Source organism: Amyelois transitella, chromosome 28, assembly GCF_032362555.1.
Source record: "Amyelois transitella isolate CPQ chromosome 28, ilAmyTran1.1, whole genome shotgun sequence".
Taxonomy (NCBI): domain Eukaryota; kingdom Metazoa; phylum Arthropoda; class Insecta; order Lepidoptera; family Pyralidae; genus Amyelois; species Amyelois transitella.
In genome coordinates this window covers 5,185,563-5,210,072 of record NC_083531.1, presented here as the reverse complement: position 1 = coordinate 5,210,072, position 24,510 = coordinate 5,185,563, and the positions used below count along the sequence as shown (strand labels likewise).

General features: G+C 34.7%; 3 protein-coding genes across 9 annotated transcripts in view; 2 read left to right on the top strand and 1 right to left on the bottom strand.

Moving 5' to 3' along the window:
* Window positions 1-15,719, bottom strand: part of LOC106142729 (zinc finger protein ZPR1) — a 247,391-nt gene extending 231,672 nt beyond the window's left edge. The window contains exon 1 of the mRNA XM_060952202.1: window positions 15,716-15,719. The gene's annotated coding sequence lies outside the window, so the exon portion shown is untranslated. The remainder of the gene's footprint in view (window positions 1-15,715) is intronic.
* LOC106139862 (uncharacterized) lies at window positions 3,443-15,185 on the top strand. Of its 6 annotated transcripts, XR_009657453.1 has the most exons (8): window positions 6,153-6,453; window positions 10,828-11,052; window positions 11,941-12,014; window positions 12,364-12,436; window positions 12,888-13,011; window positions 13,695-13,829; window positions 14,584-14,729; window positions 15,169-15,185. XR_009657453.1 is itself a non-coding variant. In XM_013341379.2 (7 exons), the coding sequence occupies exons 1-7, from the start codon at window positions 3,502-3,504 to the stop codon at window positions 14,664-14,666; spliced, it is 909 nt and encodes a 302-aa protein (XP_013196833.2). In that variant the 5' UTR covers window positions 3,443-3,501; the 3' UTR covers window positions 14,667-15,127. The 6 variants fall into 6 exon arrangements, 5 of the variants coding, with proteins under 5 accessions (XP_013196833.2, XP_013196844.2, XP_013196828.2 ...); XM_013341379.2 differs by lacking the exons at window positions 6,153-6,453; window positions 15,169-15,185 and adding an exon at window positions 3,443-3,696 and having other exon boundaries at window positions 14,584-15,127; XM_013341390.2 differs by lacking the exons at window positions 6,153-6,453; window positions 15,169-15,185 and adding an exon at window positions 3,862-4,342 and having other exon boundaries at window positions 14,584-15,127.
* A 1,321-nt stretch (window positions 15,720-17,040) lies between the features above and the next one.
* Window positions 17,041-23,251, top strand: LOC106139831 (zinc finger protein 267). 2 transcript variants are annotated; one of them, XM_060952204.1, is made up of 5 exons: window positions 17,041-17,324; window positions 18,609-18,971; window positions 20,302-20,452; window positions 21,395-21,529; window positions 22,278-23,251. In XM_060952204.1, the coding sequence occupies exons 1-5, from the start codon at window positions 17,139-17,141 to the stop codon at window positions 22,739-22,741; spliced, it is 1,299 nt and encodes a 432-aa protein (XP_060808187.1). In that variant the 5' UTR covers window positions 17,041-17,138; the 3' UTR covers window positions 22,742-23,251. The 2 variants fall into 2 exon arrangements, with proteins under 2 accessions (XP_060808187.1, XP_060808186.1); XM_060952203.1 differs by lacking the exon at window positions 17,041-17,324 and adding an exon at window positions 17,764-18,027.
* Window positions 23,252-24,510: the final 1,259 nt, after the last annotated feature.

Sequence of the window (24,510 nt, the reverse complement as noted above, 5' to 3'; positions counted from 1 at the left end):
CACTTCTTTTTTGTATCGGTGCCGGGAACCACACTCTGAATTACAAAGTAATCTCGAGTAAACGAGCGACGACTTAATATTTTGTTAAAACTAGAGGCCGCCCGCGATTACGTCCGCATGGAAACCCTATCAATCCCACGGGAACTCCGGGATAAAAAGTAGCCTATGCGTTATTCTGGGTTTTCAGCTACCTATATACCAAATTTCATCGTAATCGGTTCGGTAGATTTAACGTGAAAGAGTAACAAACATCCATACTGACATACCAACTTTCGCATTTATAATATTAGAAGTAGGATTTAATAATCTTAATCTAAAAAAAAAAACATTACTTCATCACTTTAAGGATAAACATGCTGTCTGTCAGTGTGAACGTCAAACAGAAAGTGACAGAAGTAAAGAAGGCTAGCAACCTGTCACTATTTGAATCTCAATCTATACTTATATTATAAAGCTGAAGAATTTGTTTGTTTGAACGCGCTAATTGAATTGAAAAATTCTTTTTGTGTTGAATTGACCATGTATCGAGGAAGGCTTTAGGCTATATAACATCACGCTGCAACTATTAGGGAGCAAAGAAATAATGGAAAATGTGAAAAATATGGGGAAAATAATTCATCTTTGAGGGCTTCAATGATGCCCAAAATAACTATTCCACACGGACGAAGTCGCGGGCACAGCTAGTTCTATTATAAAGCCAAATAGCTAAACTTGGTCTTTTCAATACCGTTGGCTCTTTCTACCCCGCAAGGGATATAGACGTGACCATATCATATGTATGTGTTTGTGTGCGTTACAAATGAAATAAAATACTCGAATAAGAGAAGATGTTTGCTCAACTTTTGGAATTTTGCTTTATTTGTTAAGAAAGAAGATTAAATAAAATAAAAAATATTGTAAAATTATTGTGTATATTAAAAAATCATATTAAACGTCAATAAAGGCTGAAATAATTAGCCTTTATTGACGTTTCTTATGATTGTTACGTCGTGCCGCTTCTGTCTCCCCGGCATTCCTCTCCACAGCCCACAGGGAAGCTCATAAAAGTGCGCACGCGCATCAGGTCTTCACCTTTTGATTACCACCAAACCAGGTAACTTACTATCCTCTAGCGGTCTATCGGCTACTTGCTGGATCTCGTGTCTATAGCTTAACCCACGACCTCTCTTAACTTGTAACATTACATACATACATACATATGATCACGTCTATATCCCTTGCGGGGTAGACAGAGCCAACAGTCTTGAAAAGACTGAATGGCCACGTTCAGCTATTTGGCTTAATGATAGAACCGAGATTCAAATAGTGACAGGTTGCTAGCCCATCGCCTAAAAGAGGAATCCTAAGTTTATAAGCCTATCCCTTAGTCGCCTTTTACGACATCCATGGGAAAGAGATGGAGTGGTCCTATTCTTTTTTGTAATAGTGCCGGGAACCACACGGCACCTTAACTTGTAAAACTAGTCCAAATAAAGTTTGTCTATATTGTATCAATTTTTTTATCATCTCTCTTTACTTTTACTTGCGATGTTTTGCTAAAACGCTACATGTTTAAAACAGCACGTTCTTTTGTTTACGTTATTGAAGAAAATGCTGCAGTGCAGTTTGTTACCGATTCTTCTGCACTGATACTTTGGAAGCGGCAGTGTACTTAGTTTTAAGTAATTTGACGTCAACCAATGTTGTGAAACCAATAAGATATGACAAAAGGGATGGGGACTATTTTTGGGAAAGTGTTTAAAACCATGCATAAGTATCAACTATAACCCTAACTATTTATTATAATTTTTTTATAACAAGTTATACCTTTAAAATAAATTATTTTATTTATTTATTTATTTATTTATTTACTAATTTATGTACACAGAAAACATCGAGACTGATAAACACAAGAAACAAAATTACAAAGGATCTTCCCGGGCTGTTGAGAGGAATGCCGGGGAGACAGAAGCGGCACGACGTAACAATCATAAGAAACGTCAATAAAGTTTTTAAACGTTTAATATAATTTATTTAAAATTCCATTTAAAATTTCGCGCCCAAATGCATATACCTGTCAAACGCCGGTTGTGACGTCACGTGTTACAAAAAATTGTCGAAATGAATAGTTATTTCGTAGTTATGAGATAATAATATGGATTCTAAATTTTATAAATATTGTGCGGTGCCGCAGTGTAAAAGTACAACTATTAAAACACCCGAAAAACTGTTTATTCACGTTCCACGTACAAAAACGATGCGGAAAAAGTGGCTTCAATTAGCCCGTCGGGATCCGGCACACATATCTACACAAAGTAAAATGTATTTCTGTGAGGATCACTTTGATGTAAGTTTAATTGTGCACAATTTTGCATCTCGACAACGTTGGACATATCCCACAGCATCGTCTCCATATGACTGCCTCGAGGAACTAAAAGAAATGAAACAATTTGTTAAAAAGATAAAAAATAACCTCAAAATCATATTATTTTATTTTTATCTTATAATTAACCTTTTCGAGTTTAAAAATACCTACTATTACTTTAATGATGTATCTAGAGTATATTACTTACATGGATGTCTTCACATTTCTAAATTCAGCAGAGCAGAAGTTACTATTCGTTGCGAAGAAATTAGCCACCGTAAAGCAATCAATTCTTGACAAATTTGAACTATCTATATGCCTAAACTTCATTCTGCTTTCTTTTTCCATTATGGGAAAACCTTTAAAAATTTATTCAAAAAGATAATCGAGCAAATTTTGAAGAAGTTGCACGGAAATAACAGTAATAATTTTATCCAAATATCAACAAACACCATAGTACTTGACAGCGAAAATTCTTGTATTGCAACACGTGACGTCACGCATTTTGATTGGTGTTCATTGTCACGTGACTTAAGGGTGAAATATTTAATTACATTTATTTTAATAATAAAATAATCCCTTGTTTATTGAATAAAGATTATGAATATTTTTTAATTTATGATTAGCACTTAAATTATGATCCGATCTTGTGCATTGCGCAAGCTAAAAATGCCGATCTCCAAAACCAGATGTTAGTGGATAATTAGTAAAAAAACATCTTGTAAATGTGACGAAAGTTTGATAAAAATGCATTCACTAGTTTCCAAGATAATGTGATTATGCTAGGGGTGACATTAAAATTTGATACATAATGCCAGGAAGTAAAATTTTTTAAAGTTTACATCTTAGCCATACAAAACAATAGCTCTTTATTGCACCACAGTAGGTAAAATTCACAATCATGTATGAAAAAAATAGCTAAGATAGGCCTGTGTCGTAAATTTCAAGAATGGCTTATTTCGATATTTTATTGCCTGCATTACCCCAGAAATATAATATTTCATGATAAAAATTGTATTTAAAACACATATTTTCAGTTTAAAAAAAAATAATCTGACGTTGAAACACAACAAAGTATCATGGCGTCGTGAATGACGTCACATAGTGGCAAGCGATTGTGTTCACTTACGGCAAAAGATTGTTTTGTTTAAATAAAAATGGAAACTTCGTATTTCAAGAACTGTATAGTGCCCCAGTGTACAAATACAAGTATAAAAACTCCGACTAAATTATTCATACGTGTTCCGGTCAACCAAAAAATGCGAAGAAGGTGGTTAGAACTGGCAAGGAGGGATGGTGCTCATTGTTTATCAACAACATCGAGAATGTATTTTTGTGAAGATCATTTCGATGTAAGTATGATAAAATATCAAGTTAGTGACTACATATTCCACTTGTACATCTAAAGAAAAACCAAAGCTTTATTTGTTCTAAAACAACAATGCAACATTTGTTTTGAGGTAAGAATGTCTCAAATTTGTATTATGCTACACCACAGCCTTTATATTTAATACTAACCTCAAAATCTATTAATTGGCAATAGGCTATTTGACTGTTTTTTAGAAATAGTTTAAAATTATTCTTTATGACATAATAAACACACTTCATTTATATTTCCGAGAAATACGCAGTATTTATAATAAAAAATGAATTATAAAGGTTGAAATTTAAATAGCGCTCCAAAAACGCTCTCATAGTAATGGCGGACGCTATATAACCTGTGTGACGTCACACGCAAGTAAACTGATTATCATTAGGTGCAGTTTCAGTAGTTACAGTGATTTTGATTATATCTCTCTCAATTTATCAAACAAAATGGTTTATAAATGGTGTGTAGTACCAAAATGTACAAATACTTCAATAAAAACTCCGCAAAAATTGTTTGTGTCTGTTCCAACGAATCCAAAAAAACGAAAGAAGTGGTTGCAGCTAGCTCGAAGAGATCCAAAGAGTATTTTATCGCATTCAAATGTTTTTATGTGTGAAGATCATTTTGATGTAAGTATGCTGGCAATATTTGAGTTACTTATAGCAAACAATAAAACAAATAAGCTTCTGTTCATTATTGATTTTTGTGTATGTAGAGGTAGTCTCTGCCTACCCCTCCGGGAAAGAGGCGTGATTTTATGTATGTATGTACCCTATTGGAATAAATTAATTTGATATATTTTCGGTAGATTAGTATTTATAATATATGTAGGTAGTTATAATTTTGATTAGGGAATGACTGTTTTGTGAACACAATATTAATAGTCAGCCACTATTCACAGGAGTTATATACATTAAATTGTTACTTATAGGAAGCTTTTACCATCACATGTAAATAATGTATGTACATAATGCAAAATAATTGGCAATAAAACAATAATGAAGATGAAATGTTATTTTTATTCAATCAATTTGTATATCTACACATGATAGTAATAAAGTAATTTATATTAAATAATCAAATCACATACTGGTATTCCTGTATAAGATGGTATAAATATTAGTTGTCCAGAACAACGATAATATTTGTATTAAATTAACAACGTAAGCATCATCATATTTAATTAAAATAATATCTACATTTTGTGTTTCTTCAAAATTACTATCGGCAACACAAAAATAGCATTTTTTTACCCTAGGAGCATACATTTGCAGCATTTGTTTGAAATGATTCCATTTTTTAAATATTTTTCCTTCGTATTCGCCTTGGTAGGGCATTTGATTTCAATAACGGCATCTTTAGTTATACCATCAGGAGAGGCTGCTATCATCGGGTACTATTTGCAAATATATAGTCCACAAGTTGAGATTTTTTTATTTACTTGGCACTCACTTTCTTTCGCACAGTTAACTCCAAATTCCTTCCTCTTCTCATCGCAGCTGTGTTAGGTATTTTTGTTCCCCTAGTGGTAGCTACTAATAAGCCATTTTGTGTATTGCAAACATTGACTTCATGTGTCTTCGAAGCAGTTATACGACCATACCTCATCTCGTACCACAAGCTAGTTTTGTTCTGTTTCCTTGTTGCTTCTTCAATAGCATTTATTGCAGCTTCATTAAAAACTACTTTCATGGCATCTACAACCTTGTTTATATCGGTTTTAAGATGCTGAGGCTGTTTTGTCAGAAAATAATGAAGTGAATACTGCATAACACTTGTGTATTGAAAATTATTTAGGTATTTGAGCATCTCACAGTTATCAACCTTCCTCTTCTTTGCTTCTGCAATAAAATCATCATAGAGAGCATCAGAACTCGGTCTATGAGGCACTTCTTTTTTACACAACTGTTGCACTGTTATGTACTTCAAAGTTGTACCTACTCTGAACAAAGTAGATTTTTTCCAGTAACATTCAGTAGAAGTACATGGAGGCTCCTCATTTGTGCCGGAAACCACACGGCACTTTTGTTTATATTAGTTGTAATTTATTTAAAACATGATAAGATAGAAAGATGAATAGATCCTTTTAAGTATATTATACAAGTATCGATTACTGTCTGTGTAAAGTTTGTTTTTTAAATAATGAATTATACTTTAAATCCACTCGTAGTATCGATATATTTGCGCTATCGAAATTAGACAATGATTCAATAGTATCGATTCAAGAAGAAAGGAAGGGAAGAAAGAAGAACAATAGGGAACATGCAATAATTTTAGTTTTGATTTCACTTTAAAGAATTCGATGTAAAATAGGTTTTAACATATAAAAAAATCTAAACAATATAATTTATTGTAAGCTTTAAACGGATCGTTTAAATTATCCCGCCAAAACGGACCGACACTTCCGATGACGTTACTCCTGTCTGTCTGTCACTTCACTGGTCGTGCTTGCCTTGGTTTATTATTATAAATTGCAAATTTTATTTTTTTGTAATAATTTAAAATGGAATATCCATCAACATTAGGTGATCACAATTATGCCCTTAAAAATCCGATAAAAAGTCGTGTTGATTCATGTTTTGTGCCTATGTGTCCATCTACTTCAACAAAGTTTCCAAATAAATTGTTTTTGACTGGACCTACTAACCCAAAATTGAGAAAAAAGTGGTTTCAAGTTGCAAAGAGGTGTGACTATTATTCTCCAAAGACTGTTATTCGTTGCTGTGAAGACCACTTTGACGTAAGTTGGCGAATACTTGTTATTATTAATTAAAAGTAGAACCCATTTCACTATCAAGAGGCAAAAACTGTTAACGACAGAATGTATCGATTAAATAAATTTAAATTACTCTCGGAATTGCGTGATCAATTGACGAAATAAATATTTAAAATCTCAACCTAAAAGTCGTTTATTCCCATTAATTCCCATTGCATGTATGAATTATATCATAACTAAGTCATATATATTTGTCTAATTCTCTATTCCCTTTTCTTTTTAACTAACATATATCATTATTGCATGATTGTATACAATTCGTAAAATGACTGATGTTAACTTAATTCTTAGTATAAACTAGGTGTGCCCGCGACTTCGTCCCCGTGGAATAGTCATTTTGGGCATCATTGAAGCCTGAATCAAGGATGAATAATTTTCCCCGTTTTTTTCACATATTCCATTATTTCTTTGCTCCTTATAGTTCAGTGTCATGTTATATAGCCTAAAGCCTTCCACGGTAAATGATCTATTCGACCTCAGTAGTTAGTATATGAGTAAAGATTACGATGAATTATGATATTATGATAAACTTTTTAGCTTCTTTTTCTAGCAACTTTTGTTTTTGAGATTTTTTTATATGCTTATTGTGGTAATTTTTTTCCCCCGAAATAAAATACTAGTAGCTAAAAACAACTACCTGAGTGAGTAACAACTCTTAATTCTAACCTCTGTGTAAGAGACTCACTTTGCAAAAAGAGCCAATGCTGACAGCATTTACAACTACGTGTTAGCTGAATCGATTCTGCAAAAAATGGTACTAAGGAAAAATATTTCAAATTAATTGCAGGTACCATAGATGAAACCTCCCAACCTTAGACATCTTCCTTATTTAATAATAACTTTGTTTTATATACCTAACATAGATTTACTGTGTAATTTTGATAAAGAATAGCCAATTTAATGAAAAGAAATGTTTTATTTCATGAATTAACATCTTAAAATTTATTGAGAAATTTAGCTACTTCTAGCAACTTTTTAGGTTGAAAAAATAATACCCAATCTAGCAACTTTCGGTTGTATGTCTAGCTAAAAGCCTTAGGTGGGAGTTGGCAGCACTGTATTTAAGTTGACATGTTATGATGTGACTTGTGACAAACAAACTTTTTATTTTTTTGTTTGGTGTATTTGAAAAAGTAGTGAATATATTTTCTTTAGGTATATCCTTCATAATGATCTAGTATTTTCATGAATTTTGGGAGGAATACTTGGTATAATCTGTGATTTAAAGGATAATTAATGTGAATGGTGTAAACTTGTGAATAATACCTTGTTTATTGAGAAAAATATTGTGTTTTTTATTATTTTTACTATAGAAACTACCTTTTCAGGGATGTGGACTATTTTTGGGAAAGTGTTTAAAACCATGCAGAAGTACCAAATATAACCCAAACTATTTATATTTTTTTTTATTACAAGTAATACGTTTAAAATAATTTCAAATTCCATTTCAAATTTCGCGCCAAAACGCGGATACCTGTCAATCACCCGTTGTGACATCACTTGTTGCCAAAGAGTGTCGAAGTTGTATGTAATGATATTTATTTCGTAGTTACGTGATAATAATATGAATATATTTTATAAAAGTTGTGCGGTGCCGCAGTGTTTAAATACAACTATTAAAACACCTGAAAAACTGTTTCTTCACGTTCCACGAACAAAAGCGTTGCGGAAAATGTGGCTTCAATTAGCCCGTCGGGATCCGGCACGCATATCTACACAAAGTAAAATGTATTTCTGTGAGGATCATTTTGATGTAAGTTTGATAATATTTGTTACATTTACAACTGTATTAAAATTATTTTTTCTCTTCATGTTTTCAAAGATGAAAACAAGAATTTTGAGGTTAGGAATAAAGCAAACAATGTTTTGTACTTTCATTTTAGTTGGCTAATGACATGGAGAATTATACAGAATATTTGATGAGCACAGTATCGCAGATCAGATTGAGAACAGGTTGTGTGCCAGGAAAGTTTGCTTGAGTACCATTTTCTTTTGTCGGTTTTCTTTTTGGAAAAAACCGGTGTCCGTTACACACGGGCCTAAACCAAGTGTATATCCAGAGGTCATTATCTATATTTACTCTTACTTCATCTTGGTATTTGTGGGGTAGCATATTCGCTAAAAGGTTCTGTGAATGTCGTGTGGTATTAGAATGTAGGGTTGGGAATGTGATAGATGTATAAGGGATAGTTTGAGAGTCTGTACATACATACATACATATGGTCACGTCTAATATGCCTTGCGGGGCAGACAGAGCCAACAGTCTTGAAAAGACTGAATGGCCATGTTCAGCTATTTGGCTTAATGATAGAATTGGGATTCAAAGAGTGACAGGTTGCTAGCCCATCGCCCTAAAAAAAATCCCAAGTTTGTAAGCCTATCCTTTAGTTGCCTTTTACGACTTCCGTGGGAAAGAGATGGAGTGGGCCTATTCTTTTTTGAGAGTCTGTCTGCAAGAGTTTTACTTACAATACGGCATGTGTTTTAGATAGCGGCTTTTAGGTTTAGAATAACTTTATTCTCATAACATTTACATAAAATAAATCACTTACTGAGAAAACAATATTTCGGGTATGGGCATGCATTTTATACAAAATAAATATAAAAACCAATAGCCTCGACACAGAGGGTATAGAATATTAAATATGAAAAAAATTAGTAGGGTAGATCTACGGAGCTACGGAGTGACGTCGTCTTCGTCATCGACTGCATGCGATCGCGCCAGGCAACACACGGATTACTTTATTCTAGACTAGAGGCCGCCCGCGACTTCGTCCGCATGGAAACCCTATCAATCCCGCGGGAACTCTGGGATAAAAAGTAGCCTATGTGTTATTCTGGGTCTTCAGCTACCTACATACCAAATTTCATGGTAATCGGTTCAGTAGTTTTTGCGTGAAAGAGTAACAAACATCCATACAAACTTTCGCCTTTATAATAGTAGTAGGATGTGTCAGCAATGAATTTAGTTTGTTTTTTTTTTTTTTTGTAATATTAAGTTTGATTGCTTTCCGGAAGGTGATGTAAGTTTGTTAATTATAAAAATCGTGTATATATGTTTTCAGTTTTCTTTTAAAAATAGCTATTGATTTAACTCCTTTGGTAGGTTATTATACATTTTCGCACCTTCATATTGTATGTTAAATTTTCCATAGTTTGTTCTTGGAGTGCGTAGTATATTTAATACTAAACTAAATAATAGTATAGTTTGCGCTGTGTAGTTTGATTTTTTGTATTTCACTTTTTCTACGGAAATATATTAGTGTGTGGACATGGTTATTTATAATTTTATATATATACTTTATGAAGTATATATATATTTGAAGATGCCCGATTCTACTAATTTCTTCCTTTAATTCAATATATTTGGTTAGTTTTTTACATACATAAAATCACACCTCTTTCTCGGAGGGGTAGGCAGAGACCATCTCTTTCCACTTGCCACGATCTCTGCATACTTCCTTCGCTTCATCTACATTCATAACTCTCTTCATGCAAGCTCTGCAGTTTCGGGTACACTTGACCTGACCCTTTACCAGGACGTCCTTGATTAAGTTAGCTTTTTGCTATAGCATTTTGTAGGTTGTGAGTATGTATTTGGCAACAGCAATATCTATTAAGTTTGCTGTTTTATAAATTTTGTCTATTAAAGTGATGTTGGCTCTATTAAAATGAATTGTGCGATCAGTCAGTATTGCTCTATCAAAGTATAATTTTGCAGTTAGGTTTTCTAAGACAGTTTCTGGTATATTTTTTTAGTATGATTTTACAATTGACTTTATCACAAATGTCTCTTCAAAGTTCTCTGTGCCGTGTGGTTCCCGGCACCAATACAAAAAAGAATAGGATCACTCCATCTTTTTCCAATGGATGTCGTAAAAGGCGACTAAGGGATAGGCTTACAAACTTGGGATTCTTTTTTTTAGGCGATGGGCCAGCAACCTGTCACTATTTGAATCTCAATTCTATCATTAAGCCAAATAGCTGAACGTGGCCATTCAGTCTTTCCAAGACTGTTGGCTCTGTCTACCCCGCAAGGGATACAGACGTGACCATATGTATGTATGTCTCTTAAAATATTTCCGCTGCTAGTTTTTTGATTTCAATGAGCATGACACTAAATGATCCCGACTTACTGACTTGCTTGTTTGTTACATACATACAAACATAAAATCACGCCTCTTTCCCGGAGGGGTAGGCAGAGACTACCTCTTTCCACTTGCAACGATCTCTGCATATTTCCTTCGCTTCATCCACATTCATAACTCTCTTAATGCAAGCTCGGCGGTTTCGGGTACTTTTGACCTGACCCTTTACCTTTTTGCTTGTTTGTTACAGATTGAAAATGACATTGCCAATTACCGTCAGTATATAATGGGGTTCAGCAGGCATATGATTTTAAAAGACAAAGTTTTGCCATCAAAATTTCATTGCCAGCCCGATCGCATCAGAAGAATGCGTGATACTGGCAATATCCGCCATGCATCGGTCAGAAGGCAGAGAAAAAAACAAATTGAAGACATTAATCGAACTATAACAGCCAATGATCCTACTGATAATGAAGTGAGTACAGAGTTTTAGTTACGAAGCCAAAAAAAGTGGGAATTATTCTTGAAAAAATAATCCCACCATGATTGTGACTTGACATGATTATTGTGCCGTGTGGTTCCAGGCACCAATGGATAAAAGAAAAGGACCACTCCATCTCTCTCACATGGATGTCGTAAGAGGCGACTAAGGGGTAGGCTTATAAACTTGGGATTCTTCTCTAAGGCGATGGGTTAGCAACCTGTCACTATTTGAATCTCAATTCTATCTTAAAGCCAAATAGTTGAACGTGGCCTATCAGTCTACAAGACTGTTGGCTCTGTCTAATCCACAAGCGATATAGACGTGATTATATGTATGTATGAATTGGTAAAATATAATTAAATCACACAAATACAATGTAAAACAGTTTCAAAGGCTAATTATCTTCTATTAACACAAATAGGCGCAAATAGGCAAATGCCAAGCTTACGAACAAGTGACGTCATCATCGATCCGACCAATCCGGGGTGTTTTGTGTCACTTGACAAACGTTTAAAAATGTGCTGTTATTTATGAATTTAATTATAATTTTCCAACGTATGTAAATAAATAAATATTTTTAAACTCATTCTACTAATGTTACTTATAAATGCGGAAGTTTGTGAGTATGTCAGTATGGATGTTTGTTACTCTTTCACGCTAAAACTACTGAACCGATTACGATGAAATTTGGTATGTGGTTAGCTAAAGAGCCACAATAACACATAGGCTACTTTTTATCCCGGAGTTCCCGCGGGATTGATAGGGTTTCCATGCGGACGAAGTCGCGGGCGGCCTCTAGTTTATAAATAAATATTTTTAAACTCATAATCAATACTGGTAACATTAATTAACACTATATTTTTTCACATTGTTATACAGACTATGGTTGATGGCTGTATTTACGGCTGCCAAAGCCGTTTCGGTCCCAAACATGAGGGAATAACATTACATACGTAAGTATGCATTGATTCTGAAACATACTGATTATATTCTCTTTGAAAATATCTTTTGTTAAACATACATACATATGGTCACGTCTATATCCTTTGCGGGATAGACAGAGCCATAAGTCTTGAAAAGACTGATCAGCCACGTTCAGCTGTTTGGCTTAATTATAGAATTGAGATTCAAATAGTGACAGGTTGTCCATAGCCTACAAAAAAAAGAATCCTAATTTTGTAAGCATATCCCTTAGTCGCGTTTTACGACATCCATGGGAAGGCGATGGAGTGGTCCCTGTTCTTTTTTGGTATTGGTGCCGGGAACCACACGAAATTCTAAAATATGTTTTGTTTATTTCAGTGACGCATGTATACTAAATAGAAATAAACAAGCACAATTGAAAAGTAATTCAGTACCGACAAAATGTAAACATGTAAGTATAAAAGTGGAATTCCTATCTATATCTATACTAATATTATAAAGCTGAAGAGTTTGTTTGTTTGAACGTGCTAATCTCAGGAACTACTGGTTCGAATTGATTTTTGTGTTGAATAGATCATTTATCGAGGAAGGCTTTAGGCTAAATAACATTACAACTATAAGGAGCAAAATAATGGAAAATGTGAAAAAAACTTCAATGATGCCAAAATAACTATTCCACGCGGACGAAGTCGCGGGCACAGCTAGTATTTAATAAAAAGGGAAATATTGGGGTTAAAAGTCAAATTATTTTGATAATACTGTTGTTGTTTTACCATAAAAATATAGTTGAGTAATTTCCAGTTAAAAAAAAATGTTAAGGGTGGACATCATATTAGTATAAACGTCTCATTATGCATGGAAAGAAGTTTGTAAATTTAAAGAGACTATTGTATGCTTTGCAGCCAATAACCTCAAAGGATGACGGTCAGTGTGGATCTCTGTCCGGCACTAGGGCTCTGCCGGCAGCTGTTGAGGTCAAAACAGAGCTGGAGTCAGATGTCTCTGATATTGAACCGGAATCAAATGGTAAATATTTATTTTGTGCTTTTTTTTCTTCTTATCTTACATACATACATACATAAAATCACGTCTATATCCCTTGCGGGGTTATCAGAGATGACAGTCTTGAAGATACTGAAAGGCTATGTTCAGCTGTTTGGCTTAATGATAGAATTGAGATTCAAATAGTGACAGGTTGCTAGCCCATCGCCTAAAGAAGAATCCCAAGTTTGTAAGCCTATCCCTTAGTCGCCCCGAACGACATCCATGGGAAAGAGAAGGAGTGGTCCCATTCTTTTCTTTTTTAACAGTTTAAATATTATTTAAACTGTTAAAAAATCATATTTTATAAATTCATCCACATCCACACTAATAATAAAGAGGAAAGATTTGTATTTTTGTATGTTTGTGTGGAATAAACTCAAAAACTACTGGTCCGATTTTGATAAAATTTGGCACAGATATAGAATAGACCTTCAAAAGTGACATAGGCATAAATTTGTTTTTACTCTTTGTTTATTTCAAAATATAAAAATATGTCCACCCGTGCGAAGCCGGGGCGGGCCGCTATGTTATATATTACGATCAAAGTAAACATACATACAAACTATATGTATTATATATGTATGTTTACTACATACTATATGTATGTATGTTTACTTTGATCATATTATATAGCTTGTCATAACGCTTACTTCAATTTTTTGCAGTGTCTCCGCATCAATCAGACGTATCATTCATCAATATCTACGATAAGAGATTTGAAATTAATGAAAATGACCTCCTAGGTACAGTAAAACACAACACCCACGTGGAAATAAAACAGGAGAAAGATGACACAGAAGGTAGGATTTTGTATTCCTTTGACTGGCTTTGACGGCCTCTGTGGCGCAGCGGTACGCTTGTCTATGACACCGGAGGTCCCGGGTTCGTATCCCGGTCAGAGCATGATGAGAAAAGAACTTTTCTAATTGGCCTGGGTCTTGGATGTTTATTATTCTCTTCCCCGGAGGGGTAGGCAGAGACTACCTCTTTCCAGTTCCCACGATCTCTGCACACTTTCTTCGCTTCATCTACATTGATAACTTTTCATGCAAGCTCTTTGGTTTCGGGTACTCTTGACCTGACCCTTTGCCGGAACGTCTTATATGATTCTAAGTTTTTTTGATTAAAGATCAAAAATCCATTCATTAATTCATATAATTACGTCTATATCCCTCGTAGGGTAGACAGAGCCAACAGTCTTGAAAGACTTATATGATGAAAGATTACGTTTAGCTGTTAGGCTTAATGATAGAATTGAGATACTATGATTTTGTCTAAAATTAAATTTATATTTTAACTAGAGGCCGCCCGCGACTTCGTACGCGTGGAATCAATCCCGCGGGAACTCCGGGATAAATTTCCTGTTGGCCTATCTGTTATTCTGGGTCTTCAGCTACCCACATACAAAATTTCATCGTAATCGGTTGAGTAGTTTTTGCGTGAAAGAGTAACAAACATCCATACTGACATCCTGACATACAAACTTTCGCATTTATAATATTAGTAGGATAAATTGTTGAGTTTTTTTTTTAAGGACAGACCTTTATTCCTCAGATGGCGTGGTGCAGGCCTGCTCAAGAAATGACTCTACCAACGCGGACAACTCTCTTGTATCTCATCTGCTGTCACAGAAATGAAGACTGCCATGAATGTGGAAGTCAGGAATCATGAAACTGACTTATTGACAATGATGTACAAAAAAGTATTTGAAATAAAAAATACTTTTAAATTAAGTATTATACAAAATACTTTCAGAAATGCATTTGAAATACTAGATACAAAATAGGTATTTTATAAATACTTACATTATAAAAAAATACAAATACATTTGTATGAAAACAACATTTGAATTTGAGTTTTTTTTTTTCTTTTTTATAGCTCTAATTATAGAGTACTAAATTGACAGTGATGTACAAAATACCCTGTATAAAGTATTTGGAATACAAAATACTTTTAAATTAAGTATTATTCGAAATACTTTCAGGTGTGTATTTGAAATACTAGATACAAAATAGGTATTTTATTAATACTTACTTTATTAAAAAAAAATACAAATACATTTGTAAGAAAACGACATTTGAATTTGAGTATTTTTATAGCTCTAATTATAGAGTATTAAATTGAAAGTGATGTACAAAGTACCCTGTACAAAGTAGGTATTTGGAATAAAAAATACTTTTAAATGAAGTATTATTCAAAATACTTTTTGAAATGTATTTGAAATACTAGATACAAAATAGGTATTTTATAAATACATACTTTATAAAAAAAAATACAAATACATTTGTAAGAAAACGATATTTGAATTTGAGTTTTCTTTTTTTTAGCTCTAATTATAGAGTATTATAAAAAACAAAAATAAGTCATCATTAATTTTAAGTTAGATTTGAGTAGAACCAGCTCTTCAAACAATTTATCAGTCATTTTCCTTCAATATGACCTTATGATCATACCCCCAAAAGAAAACAGACTCTCCACGGGAGAAGAGCTTGGCAAAGAGGTTTCAATTTATTTTATAAATGACAACAAATAATATTTTATTTTTTTGAGAAAAATTATTTTATGACAAAAAGTATTTATAAAATACTAAGATAATAAACAAGAGTATTCAAATATAAAATCCAAACTCCTTTCTAAAAAGGTATTTTAGTTACAAGATGAAAATACGTATTTTGTATCTGTATTTCAAATACTCGTATCTTAGATAAGTCACATCATTGGAGTCCGTAGTCCGTAGTACCTCTAAAATTATCTGCTTTGCTAAGATCTGACAGACTTCCTCTGAACAGTGAAGACTCAAAATGACCAGAGTTTTATTTAAAGATTGTGTGCTGTATTGCAACGTGTTAAGATCCATTTCTGAATGGTACTCGTGGTGAAAATGACGTTTAACAGTTGCTTTTTGTTGAATTTGGTCTCATCTGTGAATTGAGTAATGTTTATAGAACAGGTCTGTACAACACGACATATGTTTTTTGGAAGTCATCACAATTACTACCTATAAGATTGTGATGGTTCCGTGGGCAATAAAGATCTCATCCATTTGAATTAGCAACAATTCTTTGAAATAAATTCTTAAAATAAAAATTGTTGTTTCATTGTAAAACCTCATCTATCCACAATTATCTTCTAAATCTATACTAATATTATAAAGCTGTAGAGTTTGTTTGTTTGTTTGAACGTGCTAATTTCAGAAACTACTGGTTCGAATTGAAAAATTCTTGCGTTGAATACACCATTTATCGAGGAAGGCTTTAGGCTATGTAACATCACGCTGCAACTATAAGGCCCAAAGAAATAATGGAATATGTAAAAAAACCTGGGAAAATTATTCATCCTTGAGGGCTTCAATGATGCCCAAAATAACTATTCCACGCGGACGAAGTCGCGGGCACAGCTAGTATAAGATAAATATAAGCATGACTGCAAGAATCAGCTTAAAAAAAGATTAGAAATAAAATAAATATATATGGTATGTATCTAATAAATAAATATATACTAAACTAAAATTATTATTAAAACCTAAATTAATTATCAAAACCATTATGTAAATCCGTCCATCCGTATTTTCGAATTTATCGGAAACAGACAGATGTAGATTGTAATATGTATGTTACATACAGTATGTATGAACCTTATCCCAACTAATCATAAATGCGATAGTGAATTTATTTGTTACTCCTCACTCCTCAAGTTATCTAGTGCATAATAATCTTGAAATATTACGAACATATATATTAGAGAGATTAGAGTACCTATATAATTAAGAGTGGAGAAGGACATAGGGTACCCTTTATATAAAGGATAAGACTTAAAGGTGGCGTTAAATAGGCTATTTGACAAAATTCTAAAAACTATCTTACGGTACTTATTTGTTTATAAGCCTAAAAAATACTTTTCTGTCTTTATTTTAGCTATTTTAGTTTTTTAGAAAATCCAATATTCAAATATGCCGCCAAAACGCGACTTTTATCAATATGGCGGCCATGGCATGCGGTGACGTATATCTCGCATAAATATCATACAGAGCTTGTTAGTGTTTCGAATAGTTTTGATTTTCTCTTGTTATATTTAACTTGTGCCACGGCAAATGTGTGTAAATTATTAAAATGAGTACCTATAAATGTTGTGCAGTGCCTCAATGCACTAATACAACAATAAAAACTCCTACGAAACTGTTTTTTTCTGTGCCGATGGATTTGAATATTCGTAAGAAGTGGTTTCAGCTTGCTCGGCGTAATCCTGATGCTTTATCACCAAAAACACGTCCTCATTTTTGTGAAGACCACTTTGATGTGAGTATTTACAATCATAAGTTCTTATTATTTGTAATATATTGGAGGTTAGAAATCATTCATTTTCATTCATCTCGAAATTGGTTTCCATTATTAAATACCTATGTTATCTGAGCAATCCTGAGTATTCCTGAGCGATAAAACACTTATAAAATCTTGAAAAATAATAGCGATAGGTTAGGGCAGTTGGACCTTTACTTGACATTGACAGACAGATATTTCCTTCATTCCTTCTAAGGATTTCGGGTCGGGTCGATTCTTCCTGACTCGAGTACCGGAATCGAGTCCGGCGTACTTGTATCAAAATAAATTGGTATTCGAGTAGGCGAGTTCGCGAGTTCTAAACAGGAATCGAGTCTGACTCGCTCGAGGCAAACCATACTCGGCACATCGCTACCTATCTGCACATACCTATAAATTTAAAGTTTTCAAAACACATTTCAATTTTCTTTTTTCTTTGTAAATAAAACAACATAAATACTGTTGCTTTTACATCGCAATGGAAATCACGGAAGATGTTAAAAAACCTTCATATAAGTATTGTATGGTACCGCAGTGTATTAATAATAACAGGAATACACCCGATAAAATATTTTTTCGTATTCCAACCGATGAAAAACTACAGAAACAATGGTGTAAGATAATGAGAAGATGCGAAGTGGCACCCAAATCGTGTTTTTATTGTTGCGAAGATCATTTTAACGTAAGTAATCTATAATATATGCAGTTCAGGGTGTTTTGGTACCGTGTCGTGTGGTTCCCGGCACCATAAGAAAAAAAGAATAGGACTACTCCATCTCTTTCCCACGGATGTCGTAAAAGGCGACTAATTGATAGGCTTATAAATTTGGGATTTTTCTTTTAGATGATGGGCTAGCAACTTGTCACTATTTGAATCTCAATTCTATCACTAAGCCAAACAGCTGAGCGTAGTCTATCAGTCTTTTCAAGACTGGTGACTCTGGGCTACCCCGCTAAGGATATAGACGTGATTATATGTAGGTATGTATATGTTTTTTGGTAAAGTACATAAGTCTTACATTAGCCTTTGACTAGTAGAAATTTGGTTACATACATATTTTCACGTCTATATCCCTTGTGGGGCAAACCAAGCCAATAGTCTTGAAAAGACTGAATGGCCACGTTCAGCTATTTGGCTTTATGACAGAATTAGGATTCAAATAGTGACAGGTTGCTAGCCCATCGCCTAAAAAAGAATACAATCTATCCTAAACAAAATTTGAAAACAAGAACCAGTTTTGATGATTGAAATTTAAATTTCAGATTGAGGAAGACACAGAAAATTTTATACAATATAATATAATGAAGGAAAAACCGAAGAAGTACAATCTACGGTTAAAAAAAGGAGTTCTTCCACATAAATTTTTATGTCAGAAACGAAATACAGCATCTCAAGAGAAGAATAAGGCATCTCAAGAGAAGAATAAGGTATCTCAAGCAAAGAATAAGGCATCTCAAGAGAAGAATAAGGCATCTCAAGCGAAGAATAAGGCATCTCAAGTAAAGAATAAGGCATCTCAAAAGAAGAATACCGCATCTCATCGTCCTAGCGCAGTTAAAACACGAAGTATGTCAGCAATAAACAAAGACACTTCAAGAGTTCGTGAACATTCACAAACTGATGAAGTAAGTGCTCATAATTTCAATACAAATGTGTATAAATTTTTTTTTTAAACTTTCACATTGCTTTGTACTATTTATAAATAATATAAAAGGTATAACCGTGTGGTTCCCGGCACCAATAAAAAAAAAGAATAGGACCACTCCATCTCGTTCCCATGGATGTCGTAAAAGGCGACTAAGGGATAGGCTTATAAACTTGGGATTCTTCTTCTAGGCGATCGGCTAGCAACCCGTCACTATTTGAATCTCAATTCTATCATTAAGCCAAACAGCTGAACGTGGCCTATCAGTCTTTTCAAGACTGTTGGCTCTGTCTACCCCGTAAGGGATAAAGACGTGATCATATGTATGTATGTATGTATGGTATAACCAATGCTTATACATATTGTTGGTGACTACGGATCATTGGAACATGATTGGAAATGTTCTAGATAAAATAAAGGCATGTTAAGTGCGCTTTTAATACCTGTATTATTTATAAATATGTAGTACAAGTCCAAGGTTTTTAGTATTGTGTGGTGAGTCTGGGGAACCTGCAATATAAAATGTTATTATGCCGTGCCGTGTGGTTCCCGGCACAAATACAAAAAAGAATGGGACCACTCTATCTCTTTGCCATGGATGTCATAAAAGGCTACTATGGGATAGGCTTACAAACTGCGACGGGCTACCTGTCACTATTTGAATCTCAATTCTATCATTAAGCCAAATAGGTGAATGTGGCCATTCAGTCTTTTCAAGACAAGGGATATAGACGTGACCATATGTATGTATGTATGTAAGTCCAAGGTCACTGAGCGACTAAAAACCAGCGGGCTACTACATTCTGTCTGCGCGGCAGAATGTTCTTTTACTGCCAAGTTGTTTTGTCAGCTACTGCCACAATACACACAAACAGATCCAATATTCTCCATGTACTCATTTGAAGCTCAATTCTATCATAAAGCCAAATAGCTGAACATGGCCATTCAGTCTTTTCAAGACTGTTGGCTCTGTCTGCCCATCGCCTAAAAAAGAAGCCCAAGTTTATAAGCCTGTCCCTTAGTCGCTTTTTAAGACATCCATGGGAAAGCGATGGAGTGGCCCTATTCTTTTTTGTAATGGTGCCGGGAACCACACGGCTATTTGGCTTAATGATAGAATTGAGATTCAAATAGTGACAGGTTGCTAGACCATCGCCTAAAAAAGAATCCCAAGTTTGTAAGCCTATCCCTTAGTCGCCTTTTACGACATCTATGGGAAAGAGATGGAGTGGTGCTATTCTTTTTTGTATTGGTGCCGGGAACCACACGGCACATAAAAGATATTTATTTCACATTTTTAATGCTTGCAGATAACTCTAAAACCATTATCTGTGTTGGACGGTGCCGTTGGTCAGTGTGGATCTCTGCCCGGCTCCGAGGGTCTTCCGGTTCCTGTTGTTAGCATAAAAATAGAGCCAAAGATAGAATTCGACTGTGATATTAAAGAGGAAGTACAATGTGGTAAGTTTGTTGTTGGGAAATAGCCATTTTGACGGCCCCACGTTGGGCGCCAATGTCACGTTTTTTTTAATATAAATTATTTGTTATAAAGCTTTAAGTTTGTTTCACTAGTGTAAAATAGAATTTTCTTTCGCTTCTTGGTTTGTGTGCTATTTGATGCATATTCAAATAAGGTTGCTAGTGTTTTTTGTAATGTGATGACGCAAATGGAACCCAATTTAGGTAAAACGTCACGGGTAAGAGGGATGAGAGATATTTAACATACATACATATTATCACGTCTATATCCCTTGCGGGGTAGACAGAGCCAACGGTCTTGACTTGACTTGCTCACAGACTTGTCAGTCGTCTAAAATACTGACAGGCCACGTTCAGCTATTTGGCTTAATGATAGAATTGAGATTCAAATAGTGACGGGTTGCTTGCACATCGCCTAAAAGAAAAATCCCAAGTTTATAAGCCTAATTATAATTATTTTTTCCAATTGTTTTATGGTGTGTTTGGTACTAACACTGGTGTCAGATATTTAACAGGGCGTTGGTTTAGATGTGCGGGGCGCGCCCCTTTATGTATAGGGCTCCCTGGCTGTGAAGAGGGGTCTAGGAGAACTCACACATCATTGGCCACTTATATGTATGTGAATTTTTGACATGATAATTTGTACAGTATGTATCTATATATCTTATTTCACATAATATTTGTATATCGCTTTTTTTTTAATGTAGACAATGTGCATTCGTCCACGATTTAGATTTAAGAGATGAATATTTGTAAATTGACGTCCGGTGAGAATGCTGCAGTGTAGTTTGTTCCGCTGCTTCTTGTACACATGCGCTTTGGAAGCGGTAGTAGATATAATTAGATTTAAGTGATGTGACGTCAATTAGTGATACCTTGTGTCCAATTTTGAAAATAAATCTATTCTATTCTTTCATATCGCAGGCTCCCCGTACTCATCACACTTGTCATTCGTGAACTATCACGACGTGAAGTTTGAGACAATTGATGATGACCTTCCGAGTGTGGTAAAGCGCGAAGCAGACGCGCCCATCAAGGAAGAAGTGGAGGTCACAGAAGGTTAATGTTTCTGACTTTGTTGGTGCAAAAGCTTTTTATGTCGTAAGTGCTGATACTTGAGTAAATGTGGAGGGAAAGGTCGGAGTGGGAAGACCTAGGCGAACGTGTCTTGATTAAATTAAGGACGTCCTGGTAAAGGGTCAGGTCGAGAGTGCCCGAAACCGCCGAGCTTGCATGAAGAGAGTTATGAATGTGGATGAAGCGAAGGAAGTGTGTAGAGATCGTGGCAAGTGGAAAGAGGTAGTGTCTGCCTACACCTCCGGGAAAGAGGCGTGATTTTATGTATGTATGCTGACACTTAGGAAAAGACTGAAGCCTTTTCAAGTTAGGCCACATTCAGCTTAATGATGGAATTACATATATACATACAAAGAATCAAGTCTTTATCCCTTGCGGGGTAGACAGAGCCAACAGTCTTGAAAATACTGATAGGCCACGTTCAGCTTAATGATAGAATGACATATATACATACAAAGAATTAAGTCGGTACTCCTTGCGGGGTAGACGGAGCCAATAGTCTTGAAAGGCCACGTTCAGCTGTTTGGCTTGATGATAGAATCGAGATTCAAATAGTGACAAGTTGCTAGCCCATCGCCTAAAATGAGAATTCCAAGTTTATTAGACGGATAGTTAGTCGCCTTTAACGACATCCATGGGAAAGAGATGCGAGTCTTTTTTTCTGTTTGTGCCGGGGTTAAATATAAGTGTTTTTTTCTCAACTTCACTAATTTATTAATTTTAATCACAGATTCCACTTCAGATGACACTTCGGGAGCTGACAAACGGCAACCTGATGGAACTACAACCAACAGGAGATCAGAGTCAACAGCGCGGAGTGTTGAGAAACATGTGCAAATAACACCTAATAGCGAGAAACTGTTTGAATGTAAAGTTTGTCGAACACAGTTCGTTGATAGGAGTGGTTTATCGAGACACCGTAAGACTCACACAGGCGAGAAACTGTATAAATGTGACGTGTGTAACAATATGTACGCGAGAAAAAGACATATAGCGGTTCATAACAGAGCTCATACTAGCGAGAAACCTTTTAAATGTAATATGTGTCTTAGAACGTTTTGTACTAAAGGCCAATTGACTAGTCACCTCAGAAAACATTATAGGATTCGGAATAAGACTATAGAAGTGATCAGTTCTAATAATAGTGTTGTGGCAACGATTGACGTGGTATCCATTAACCCGCAATCAAGCTGAGAGGGTTTCAGGAATTAATACATACATATGGTCACGTCTTTATCCCTTGAGGGGTAGACAGAGCCAACAGTCTTGAAAAGACTGATCGGCCACGTTTAGCTATTTGACTTAATGATAGAATTGAGATTCAAATATTGACAGGTTGCTAGCCCATTGCCCTAAAAAGGAATCCCAAGTTTGTAAGCCTATCCCTTAGTCGCCTTTTACGACATCCATGGGAAAGAGATGGAGTGGTCCTTTTCTTTTTTGTATTGGTGCCGGGAACCACACGGCAGGTTAGGTATTAATAAATTAGTTTTTTTTTAAATGGAAGTGACGTCGTGCTGTTTCGGTCTCCCCGGCGCCCCTATTCACAGCCCGGGAGCCCTATAAATGCGCCCCGGGTCTTCAACTTTGGACTATCAGCGCTCACCGAGTAAGAAATCGCTGGATCTCGTGTCTATAGATAAACCCGCGCCCTCTTAAACATTGTTAAACTATATAGTTTAAATAAAGATTCGTTTTTTTTTTCTATCAATTTTTTATTTATCATCTCTTCATCTTACCTGCGACGTTTCACTTAACCTTTGCTCAACCCGCGATCAAATTTACACCCGCATCTGCTTCGGGAAATCACGGCCTCTGTGGCGCAGCGGTAATAAGCTTGTCTGTGGCACCGGAGGTCCCGGGTTCGAATCCCGGTCAGGGCATGATGAGAAAAGAACTTTTTCTGATTGGCCTGGGTCTTCGGATTTTTATCTATCTTACTATTTATTATAAAATATAGTATCGTTGTGTTAGTATCACGTTACACAAGTTTCGAACTTACTTCGAATCTAAATCAATCTGTGTAATTTGTCCAGTATATATAAAAAAGAAAAAAAAAAACGAGTATTTCCAAACTTTAATACGATTTTTAATGATCTTATGATCTTGATGTAGAACTCACGAAATCAGGACGCACTTTGTACTAAAATTTGTTCGAGGGACATCAGGGTCCTGAGAATTTTTTTTTTTTTTTTTTTTTTTAACACTTTATTGTACAACATAATAACATAGTAACTTAAATTAAATATAATCTAAGTAGGAAGTACAATTGGCGGTCTTATTGCTAAAAGCAATTTCTTCCAGACAACCGATGAATGGATAGTAATTTTATCACACAAAGCCGGACGGGATGTAACAAATGCAACAGACAAGCTAATGAGTATTAATGCATAGACAAAAAATATTATAAATCCTTTACCTACATACATACATATTATGTATACATAACAATACATACATATTATATATACATAACAATACATACATATTATATATACATAGAAATACATACTATATATTTATATAATATATACTGATAAATAAAATATATAATAATACATAATAACTATTACGATGATGTGTAACATTGTTGCAAATAAAATTCCTTCACTTGAGATTTAAAAGAGTTTAACGACTGTGCTTTCCTAATGGACACTGGCAGGGCGTTCCACAATATAGTAGCTTTAATAGTGAAAGATTTAGCTAGAAACCTAGTCCGATGCACCGGAGTTCTCAAAGATAAATTATCATTAGATCTAAGATTGCGGGGGTGAGAATCAGCAAGAAAAACAAATCGTTCCTTCAAGTAATGCGGGGACAATGGGTTAAATAAGATGTTATAAAGAAGGTACAGTATATGGCAATCCCGACGGAGTCGAATAGGAAGCCATTTGAGTTTAGATCTAAATTCCGAAACATGATCATACTTCCGCAGGCCAAATATAAACCTAATACAATAATTT

Excerpts from the sequence above, each read along its gene's own strand:
- LOC106139862 (XM_013341374.2), top strand. The coding sequence starts at position 6,217 with ATGGAATATCCATCAACATTAGGTGATCACAATTATGCCCTTAAAAAT. Across the intron at positions 12,437-12,887 it reads TACCGACAAAATGTAAACAT|CCAATAACCTCAAAGGATGA; the intron begins GTAAGTATAAAA and ends TATGCTTTGCAG. Across the intron at positions 13,830-14,583 it reads GGAGAAAGATGACACAGAAG|ATGGCGTGGTGCAGGCCTGC; the intron begins GTAGGATTTTGT and ends TTTATTCCTCAG.
- LOC106139831 (XM_060952203.1), top strand. The coding sequence starts at position 17,824 with ATGGAAATCACGGAAGATGTTAAAAAACCTTCATATAAGTATTGTATG. Across the intron at positions 20,453-21,394 it reads TAAAGAGGAAGTACAATGTG|GCTCCCCGTACTCATCACAC; the intron begins GTAAGTTTGTTG and ends TTCATATCGCAG. Across the intron at positions 21,530-22,277 it reads AGAAGTGGAGGTCACAGAAG|ATTCCACTTCAGATGACACT; the intron begins GTTAATGTTTCT and ends TTTTAATCACAG.